Source organism: Acomys russatus, chromosome 20 (genome assembly GCF_903995435.1).
Source record: "Acomys russatus chromosome 20, mAcoRus1.1, whole genome shotgun sequence".
NCBI lineage: Eukaryota > Metazoa > Chordata > Mammalia > Rodentia > Muridae > Acomys > Acomys russatus.
In genome coordinates, this window is record NC_067156.1 from 20697510 (window position 1) to 20708333 (window position 10824).

The 10824-nt window shown below is 46.9% G+C and overlaps 1 protein-coding gene across 3 annotated transcripts in view; it reads left to right on the forward strand.

Moving 5' to 3' along the window:
• Positions 1-9589, forward strand: part of Wdr33 (WD repeat domain 33) — a 102446-nt gene extending 92857 nt beyond the window's left edge. For all 3 annotated transcript variants that reach the window (XM_051163483.1, XM_051163482.1, XM_051163484.1), the window contains 4 exons: positions 3645-3808; positions 3907-3999; positions 6422-6637; positions 8912-9589. In XM_051163483.1, coding sequence (XP_051019440.1) covers positions 3645-3808; positions 3907-3999; positions 6422-6637; positions 8912-9141 — 703 coding nt within the window. In that variant the 3' untranslated portion in view covers positions 9142-9589. The remainder of the gene's footprint in view (positions 1-3644; positions 3809-3906; positions 4000-6421; positions 6638-8911) is intronic.
• Positions 9590-10824: the final 1235 nt, after the last annotated feature.

A 10824-nucleotide genomic window follows, 5' to 3' on the forward strand; every position in this document is an offset into this window, starting at 1 on the left:
CACTGTACTGCTTAGGAAGTAATGGAAATAATGAACAAAGTCTATACAAAATATTCAGTACAAGATTGGAGAGATGGCTGGGATGTGGTGGCGCACGCCTTTAATCCCAGCACTTGGGAGGCAGAGGCAGGTGGATCCCTGTGAGTTCAAGGCCAGCCTGGTCTACAAAGTGAGTCCAGGACAGCCAAGGCTACACAGAGAAACCCTGTCTCAAAACAACAAAAAAATAAAAAAGCAAAACAAAACAAAAAAAGATTGGTGAGATAGCTCAGTAGGTAAAAGTACATTCCCTGCATCCCTGGAACTCCTGTACATAAAAATCCAGGTGCAGTAAGTCCCAGTGTTCCCATAGCAAGGTAGGAGACAACAGGAGACTTTCCTAAAGGTTGGGCCCCTGCTAGACTGAAGTATGTGGAGGGGCAGAAATGCAAGAGAGAGCCTGCCTGAACAAGATGGAAAGTTGCTCCTTCACCTCCGCACACACTGTGACGTGCATATGCGTGTGTTCGTGTACCCACACACCAAGATTATTAAAAACAAAAGGTTGGTACACACTTGGCCCTGAACTTCAACCCTCAAGTTTCTGTGATTACAGGCATGTGGCCCTTTACCTAACTTCAAACTTTTTTTAATTAAACGTTTTTATTTTTTACATATACATTTATATTATTACACATGAATACAATAAACTACCTATAGCAAGAAGAACCATGACACAATCAGAACAGACAAACTTTTAAAAAATTGTATTGCTCTGGGCAGTGGTGGTGCACATCTTTATTTTATTTATTTATTTTTTTAAAGGTTTATTTATTTAGGTATACAGTGTTTTGCCTATATTACATATACACTTTGCAGGCCAGAAGAGGGCACCAGATGTCTTTATAGATGGTTGTGAGGCACCATGTGGTTGCTGGGAATTGAACTCAGGACCTTTGGAAGAGCAGCCAGTGCTCTTAAACTCTGAGCCGTCTCTCCCAGTACTTGGAAGGCAGAAGTAGACCTCTAGTTTGAGGCCAGCCTGGTTTACAGAGTGAATTCCATGACAGCTAGGGCTGCACAGAGAAACCCTGTCTAGAAAACAGAACAAAGCAAACAAAAAACCACCACCAAAACCCCCAAAATTTGTATTATCTTTTTGTATTCTCTATGTGTTTGTGTGTGGGTATGTGCATTGCTAGTGTAAGTATCCTCAGAAGCCAGAAGAGGGTGGTAGATCCCACGGAGCTGCACTTCAGGGGGCTGTGAGCTACTTGGTGTGGGTGCTGTATCTGAGTTTAGATCATTGGGAAATGCAGTACACACCTTGGTGCTGAGCCGTCTCTTCATCTGTGTGTGCCGTATGCTGTGGTGTGTAAGTGGAGGTCAGGGGTCAGCTTAGTGTAATCAGGTCTCTACCGTGTGGGCCCTGGGAATGATGCTCAGGTTGTCAGGCTTGGCAGCAAGTGCCCTTACCTGCTGCGCTATCACAGTATCCCAGTCTCCCCCCGCCCACCCCACCCCCCTTAAAAAGTTTGTGTGTTTGCCTGAGTGTATGTGTATTGTGTGCGTGCCTAGTGCCCATGGAGGACAGAAGAGGGCATTAGATACCCTGGAACTGGAATTACCATGGTTGTGAGCTGCCATGTAGGTGCTGGGAAGCAAGCCTAGGTGCTCTACAGAGCAGCGACTCATCACTCCGGCCTTGTTCCTTGTTGACGTCCTCTCTCCTGTATCCTAGACCGGCCCCAGACTTTCTGTGTTCCTCTTTCCTACACTTCCCAAGTTCCGAAATTACTGATGTGAGCCATCATGCCTGCCTGTATTTACTTATTTATTGCTTGTGTTGCTTGTACGCAGCCAGTTTCCTGTTGTCGACTTAGGACCTAGAGTGTTTGCTGTTAAGCTGGGGAGGAATTTGAGAGGAATCAGTTGATTAAAAGATACCTTGATCTCTAATCAGGCTCTCATAGCAAAATGTGGGTGGCTTACAAGCAGGATTGTATTTTCTACAGTTATGGAGGCTGGAAACCTAGATCCGAGCCCACTGGAGTAGGTTGATGGTAAGACCTTTCCTCAGGTTGCAGGTCTCTGTGTGCCTTCACATGGGGCACTGTATGTCTGTGTGGGCATGAGTATGGGCGTGGGTGGGGTGAGCGGCGGAACTTTGTTTTTTCTCTCCTTCCTAATCTCATTACCTGACTCTACTTTCATGTCCTCATGAAAATCCTGCTTGCTTACTTCCAAGAGTGTGGTACACCTGTCTGTACCATATATGGCATATACCCTATACCATACCACATAGGTATTAGAACTTCCACGGAATTTAGGGGGGCACAAGCAGTCCATACCAGTAGGTATTTTCTAACAAAGCAAGGAAGACTCCATTTGTTCCTAGGGCGTTGATTGGCACAGTGGATGCTTGGGACAGGAAAACACATGCTGTGTTTCAGGAACAGCATTCCTGTAGAGGCTTTCCTGGCCCACTCATGCCTCTTGTACAGTTCTCCTCAGGCCCAAGTTCACTGTGCTCACAACAGAGATGCTTTGGTCATGTCACTGGGAAAGGAGAAAAAGCCATGCAGACTGACCCATGCTTGGTAGTTTAGTGTGCTGTTGCTCTGAAGAGACGCCATGACCAAGGCAACTCTTAGAAAGCATTGAAGTGGGGAGAGTTCACAGTCTTAAAGGACTAGCCCATGGCCATCATGGTGGGAGGCTGGCCTGGGGGAGAGGGACAGAGACTTGAGACTGGGCCTGGCGTGGGCATGTCAGCCCACTCCCAGTGCCACACCCCCTCTGGTGAGGCCATGCCTCCTTTTCTTTCCCATAACAGCAAACGTTCACACCTAGCCCTGTTTCTTTCGCACTCACCGCCAATGGAAGTGCTTTTTTGCATTTTATGCATTTCCTTGAAAACTTGGCTTTAGCCATAGTTCCAGACAATTTAGTCTGAGTCTCAAATACCTAAGAGAATGAAAATTGCTCATCACTCAAGTCCTGTGGGTGGCCCTTCAAGCTAGGTAGGTGGACATTCCTGTTGACCATAGCAAATACCCTGGGGCAGCACATGGCTGCTTGAGCTGCCCAGAGTAGAGATTATAGGCCTGGTCAAATACAGAGTACAGACCCCCAAGAAGTCATGATCATACATACTATGTATGTAAAAAAGGAAGTTCATCATAAAAAATATAGCTGAGCCAGGTGTAGTGACCAAAAAAAAAAAAAAAAAAAGAGTACCAATTCTAGTGTAATGTTTGTTGAGGAAGAAATTAATAAAATAATGCATGAAAAGCGCTTGGTATGTTCCTGTAAATTTAAGTCACCCATATTCTGCTATATCGTTGCTGTCCTGTATGTTTTGGTACCTAAAATGGATACTTTCAGGAGGATCTCTGAGATCTAGGCCAGCCTGATCTACAGAGTGGGTTCCAGGACAGCCAGGGCTATACAGAGAGACTGTGTGTGTATGTGTGTGTGTGTGTATGTGTGTGTGGTGTGGTGTGTGGTGTGTGTGTGTGTGTGTGTGTGTGGTGTGTGTGTGTGTGTGTGGTGTGTGATATTGTGTTTCTCATTTACATTGTACATTAAAGTTTCCTGTCAAGTTCTCACTGCACTTAAGAGTAATGTTTTCCAGAAGGTGAACATTTTGTTTTTGTTTCTAGCTTTAGAAGAGGAGCACCCCCAAGACACGAAGGCCGTGCTCCTCCAAGGGGAAGGGACAGCTTTCCTGGTCCTGATGACTTTGGTCCAGAAGAGGTTTTCGATGCTTCTGATGAAGCAGCCCGGAGTCGAGATCTCAGAGGGCGAGGCCGCGGCACCCCACGAGGTGAGCAGCATCGAGAAAAGCTGGTCTGAGGGACAAGTGGCCAGAGCACAGCTGGGTGCTGGGTGGCCTGTGAGCTCAGTGTGTTTGCTCCTGTGTAGGTGGATCCCGGAAGTGCTTACTCCCCACCCCTGATGAGTTCCCTCGCTTCGAAGGACGGAAGCCAGACTCCTGGGACGGAAACCGAGAGCCCGGTAAGCAAGGAGACATGCGTGTGCTTTGGTAGTTACAGAGGAGGGACCCATATCCAGGTCCTGTCTTTTGTAGCTTGAAGGCTGGCGTCTTCCGGCCTGTTTGCTTCAGTGATTGAATAGATCTCAATAGATTGAAAGCAGAAACAGGTGGGAGAATCCAGGTTTGGGGGTTGGCTTGGTTTCATATTTTGAGATGAGGCTTCTTTATGTAGCATTGGCTGTCCTGGGCTCGCTTTGTAGACCAGGCTGGCCCTGAATTCACAGAGATCTGCCTGCCTCTGCCTCCCTGAGTGCTGGGATTAAAGGTGTGCAGGTGCTTACCACCACCCTGTTTTTATGTTTGCTTGTTTGTTTTCTGTTTTGCTTTTTTTTTTTTTCAATAGTAAAAGGATTTGTGTTGAGTATAAAACAATGGCACTTCAGGTCAGAGAAATGTCTCATTAATATACTTGCCATGAATTCCCAGCCATGTGTGCTGGTGGCACCTATAATTCCACACTGAAGAGGCAGACAGGAGACCACCAAGAATTCACTGACAACCAAATTGGTGTGCTTAGGTTCAACATGAGGCCCTGTCTTGTTAAAGTTGTGAGGCCAGAGGTAGTGGCACACACCTTTAACCTAGCACTTGGGAGGCAAAAAGGCAAGCAAATTTGTGAGCTTAAGGCCAGCTAGAGGTACATAGTGAGATCCTGGCTTTGGAGAAAAAAAATACAAAAAAATAGAGAGCTGAGGAAGACACTTTATATTGCCTCCAGCTTGCAGACATCCCAGCACATACACAGACATCACCACTCCTTGCACTAAACAGTCATCTATTTGGAAAATAAAGATAAATAATTAAAATGTTCTTCATCTTAATTGATGATACCATAAACATTAGTAGATTTTGTTGTTGTTGTTAGTCCATTCTTTGGAGTCTTCAGTAAAATTTTTTTGTATGTATAGGTATAAGTTTTGCATGTATTGTGTGTGTAAATGTAACTTTTATTCTCCTGGCTCAATTGTTGTCTGGGAGGCTTGCTACCTCCTTCTGTTAACTTATGCCTAGTCCTGGAAGCTTCTAGCCTTCCATACACTCTAACCTAGGCCTAGAATGTTTTCAGCTCTGAGACTTACTGCTGAATAAGCTCACCCTTACTTGTTCTTTCTGAGCTCTGGGCTGGCTGGTTCAACTCAGCTGTTCAGGCTCGAACTCTTCTCCCAGCTGACTTTATTAATCTGGCTTCTCTCAGCCCAGAAGTGCTCTGCTTGGCCCCAAACTAACTCAGCAGTCTACTCTAATCTTCTGGCTTCTCCTCATTTTCTGGCTCATTCTGTCTTTACCAGAATTTTTCCCCTGCAACCCATCTCTTTATTACTGTCCTGGTAAAACCGCCTCCTCTCTCTGAAAAACTGCCTTTTTTAAAAAAATAAGGTATACAATGTTCTACCTGCACATGTGCCTGCCTGCCAGAAGAGGGCACCAGATCACATTATAATTATAGATGGCTATGAGCTACCATGTGATTTCTGGGAATTGACTGCTTCTTAAGTATCCCTTTCCTCTCTCTACTCGTGAGAGATGGGCATATCCTATTCTGTCAAATCTTCTCTGATTTATCACCTTTTCTGCCACTCAGACATCATTTTCAAACATGGGTGCTTCCTTCTACAAACTAACTTTACCTTCATCTGGGATTAAAGGCATGCATCACCACACCTGGATCTAAGCTTTTCTTTACCTGACAGTTGCTCTATACTAGTCTGGCCTTGAACTCAGATCTGTTTGTCTCTGTCTCCTGGATTAAAGGCATGTTTGTATATTCCAGCTGGATCACATAGACCTAGAAGGTCTTTGGTTGTGATCTCTTGCCAGAGCAGCCATGTTCTGAATTAACATTCCTCTATGTCTGTGTGAATATTCACATGTGTGGGTATATATGTATACATGTGGGCATGCATGTGTGTGTTCATGTGTATAGAGGCCTGAAGCTGACTTTCTGTGGTGCCTGTCCCTCTTATATATTGAGTGAGAAGCCTGCTAATCAAGCAGTCCAGCTAGCCAGCTTGTCTCTGGGATCTTGTACACGTCTAGCTTTTATGTGGGTGTTGGGTGTCTGAATTCTAGTCCTCACACTTGCACAGCCAGCGCTTTTCCCATTGAGCCAGCCCTCCAGCCCCGTGCTCAGTAAGTGGGAGGACGGATGATAGCCGAGTCCAGAGCAGCGCAGAACGTGTGCATATACCTACCTCCTTACTCTAGAAGTTCCTTTCTTCCACATCCCCCTGCGACTCACAGCCGCCCTGTTAAGTAGACGTTGCTGCTCTCAGTACTTGGTTGCTCTGAGTAGCATCTCTCCCAGCTGCGTTGGGCTGCACTGTTTCACTGAGGTGATAGTGTCAAACGCTTAAAAGCACGGGCCTTCACTTCTCATTTCAGGACCAGGTCATGAACATTTTCGTGATGCTCCCCGCCCTGATCATCCCCCTCATGATGGCCACTCTCCAGCTAGCAGAGAGCGCTCCTCTTCTCTCCAAGGCATGGACATGGCCTCCCTACCACCCCGGAAGCGCCCCTGGCATGATGGGTCAGGCACTTCTGAACACAGAGAGATGGAGGCTCAAGGGGGTCCCTCGGAGGACCGAGGAAGCAAAGGTAAGAGGACAGCAGTCCCGGACCCAAGGCTGCAAGGGTCTGTCACTCATGCCTTGAGCCCCCAAGGCTGCCTCTGGGCAGACACTAAGGCCCTTACACTTAGTGCGAGTGTAGTTTGTTTGGGTCCTTGCCACAGCTGGATGGAGCTGCAGACTGACGCAGCAGAATTGCCCGCTGCTTCCAGGGGCCCCTTTCCAGTTTCTGCTCTGCTCTTTTCACTCTTGCCTTGCTTAGCTGGTCTGACTGGCAGTTGTATCCATAACCAGCGGCTGTTTGGAGCCCTCAAGGCTGTCATCTCAGTGAAGGGAGCCCTGTCTTCTCCCAGGTTCTCTGCTGTACTTTTCGGCCTGAGCTCAGGAGGACTGTTACTGTCACTTTGACCAAGAGTAGCAGCAGTGACTGCTGGCGACGGGTCTGGCTTCAGGGTGGCCTGGCAGTGCCATATGCTTTGGGTGCCCCGTCTCGTTCCCTGCCTTCTATGTAGTCTTCCAGGATGCTATGGTCCTGGCCAACGACATATGCTAACAGGACAACTGTGCGCTAGCTGACAGCTGTGCTCAGGCTACCATAGGTTGGCCTGCAGTGCTTTGCAGGATGATAAGCCAAGTTTACTGCTTGGCAAGTTCCCCATTAGATACAACTTCCATTCACATGTTTCAGACAAAATAGAGTTGGTAGTAGTGTTGGAAGGACATGCTATAGGAAATGAACCAATCACATCATTTCATGAGAAAAAAGTTCTACTTATGTATTCATTTATTTTGCAGTGCTAGGAATCAAACCCAGGGTCTTGGCACACATTAGGCAAAGCAGTGTACCACTGAGCTCAAGAAAAACAAATTGTATTTATTCTTTGGTAATTTATAATACACTTTAAAACACAATATATTTAACTCATCCCAGATCTAACCCCTCCCAGGCTCCCTCCCAATTTATTGTATATTCTGGGTGCTTGTATAACCACTGAGTTCAGTTAGCACTGTGTGTGTGTGTGTGTGTGTGTGTGTGTGTGTGTGTGTGTGTGTAGGAAGGTGCTGCCCACTGGAGCATGAGTAACTGTCATGAGGCACACCACTGAAGAAAGCTGACTTTTTACATTTTTTCCAATTGTTTTTACTTTGTATGTTTGTGTGTGGTGCCACAGTGCACATGTGGAAGTGAGAGGACAACTTGCTGGACTTGGTGATGTCCTGTCTTGTCCTGGGCATGGAACTTGGGTTGTTAAGTTTGGTAGCAAGTGCCTGTACCCTGCTGAGCCATCTCACTGGCCTAAGTCGATTTGTAAGTCAATTTTACTTGTAGCTAAACACTTGCTATCTTAGGTCCAAAGCAAGTTAAGGTTAGTAAATCTCTCAAAGCTGACTTACTTTTGTTCACTGAGAATTATTTCACATCGCTACAGATGCAAAAGGAAGCGGAAGTTCCACGTGTGCTGAGCCACACACACAGATCCTTACTGTAGCCCTCGGTGCCTGCAGCTGCAGCAGCCTGTGTGTCTTAGTTACTTCTAAAGTTAATAGGTGCTTTTGAAATCTTCCCTTCAAGTGCTTTGGTAGCGCAGGAGAGCAAAACATGTCCCAGTGTGCTGCAGGGTTGCTGGAAGTTCTTCAGTGTTGGCTGGCTTCCAGTCCCCTGTCGAACAGCCCTGAGGTGTGTGTGGCCAGAGACACCAAGATCTGAGGCCATGAGCCAGGGTGGAAATGAGGTCAGCAAGAAACAGAGGAGCCCACTTCACTGCTCTTGAGGGGATCCACACAGTGGGGGTGCTCCCTACGTGACCCCAGGTTAGGCACGAACCACACCCTTAAAACACCTGTTTTCACAGATTGGTTGGGAAGAAAAGTGAAGTGGCTGCTCTCTTGATAAAAGCAGCAGCAGGTGACCTCGCAGGGGAAAAGGGAAGCCCATTACAAAGGGCTGGGGTGCCCAGTGTGCTTTGGTTGGGCTTTGATTGCTAGACTTTATTTCTTTGATAGTTGGACCCTGGTAGTGACCCTTCAGAGGAGGAAGTGGCCAACCAAAGAAGGGAATGGACCTTGGCATCCAGCTTTAGCAATGTAAGCTAAGGATTTTAGCAAGCCAAAGGGAATGGGGGAAGGCCAAGGCCTGCCAGAGCCATGTTTGCCATGCTTGGGCCTGCTAGAGTCCTGCCAGCTCTGAAAGCCATTGTTCTGTTTTATCTCCTCCTGGTGGTCCACTGTCACCAGGGAGAGAGCTGTGCCATGAACACACCGTGATACACAAAGTCATCTCTTAAATCGTGTTTTGTTTTAGGCCGAGGGGGCCCAGGACCTTCCCAGAGAGTGCCAAAATCCGGGCGTTCCAGCTCTTTGGACGGAGACCATCATGATGGATACCACAGAGACGAGCCTTTTGGTGGCCCTCCAGGCAGCAGCTCATCCTCTCGAGGGGGCCGGAGCAGCAGTAACTGGGGTAGAGGGAGTAACATGAACTCTGGCCCTCCAAGGCGTGGCACTTCAAGGGGTAGTGGGAGGGGCCGGTAGGAGGAGGGCTGAGCAGCCCTGGGCCTCTCTACATAGTATTTAAGAAGTTCTTGTGGACTTACCACGTGAAGCAAAAACAAGCCTTTACCACTGTAGCCCTGAACTCTTCTTCTGGGGCAGCTGAGTTCTGGGAGCCCAGTGAGGTGTTCGAGATGAAGAGACTGCTGCCAACTCCCCAGGGTGGTTGGCCCTATTCTGTCTTGTCTGCCCTCGCTGCCCTAACTCTCCCATGTTGTCTGTGAAGATAAAAGCTGGAATCCTTTTTTTTTTTTTTTTAAAGTGTCATGAGAAATGGAGCACCTCTACAAAGTTAAGTTCATGTCCAATTGGAAATTTATTTCTATATGTACAGTTTGTCACAGAAAAAGAAAACTTGTTTTGTATGAATACAGAATGTGATTTACTCAAGAATGAACAGAAACAACTGGCTGTGTAGTGCTCGCCTTAAGGAGCTAGTGGTGAGAGTGCACTTACTACTGTCACCCACAACAGAGGAAGTTCATTTGTCAACTTTGTGCTTTTCAAATAATTTTTACCTTTCTGTTGTTACACAATTTTGTCATATACTTTAAAAATTGCTCTAACATAGCTCAAGAAGGCTCAAAACCTCAGACATATTCTACGTGGTGGAAAATGACACTGAAGAAAACCTTGAACCTTCTGAGTGTTCAACTAGAGGGTCTCCTGTGGATGCTTCTGGCAGTCTAGGTTTGCGTGGTCTCAGTCTTCATCGGGAGAGAAACCTGGTGTAAATGTCTTAACTACATGTCTCTTATCATGCAGTTCAAAGGAAGTAGAACGAAATATCTACATTGTGGAAAACAATCTCCTCTTCCACATTCGCTTTGTGGAGATTTCAGGGTTGAGGATAAAAGACGTTCTTTGCTGTAACACAGTTCTTGCTTTAAAAAAAAAAAAAAAAAACTAAAAACCTGGGTGTGGAGGCAGAGGCAGGTAGGTCTCTGAGCTCCAGGCCAGTCTAGTCTACAGAGGGAGCTCCAAGACAACCTGGGTTACACAGAGAAACCCTGTCTTGCCCCCAGCGCCCCAAAAAGAAAGGCAAAAGCAGTGCCTGGAGAGATGGCTCAGCAGTTGAGAGCACATACAGGGACTGGAATTTAGCTCCCAGCACCTACAGTCAGGAGGCTCACAACTACCTCTACCTTCCACTACAGAGATGGAGCGGGAGAGATCTTCTCCTTAACAAAATACTCACACATATCTATCCAGGCACAGTGGCACACACGTATAACCTAGCATTTGGGAGGTGGGGCAGGAGGATCACAAGTTCATTGTCATCCTTGGCAACAGAGGAATTTACAGGGCAACTTGGGGTACCCAGGACCTTGTCTCACTGCCTCTCTCCTCAAACCCCAGAAAAGGCTCAGGTTGGAAGTCAGATTTTCAGTTTGAGATACCCCTTCCTATGCTGACTTTTTTACTTTAAAAAAAAAAAAAGCTTTTTCTTGAATGGGTGTTTTACCTGTGTTTATGTCTGTGTTCCAGTTGTGTGACTGGTGTCTTTGGAAGCCAGAGGTGGGCATCAGATCCTCTGGAACTGGAGTTACAGGCAGTGGTGAACCACCACATGGGTGCTAGGAATTGGATCCATGACTTTACCCCTGAGCGTCCGTCTGTTCACCGGGCACTCCTGGGCTGCTAACCCCTCACTGCAATACCAGC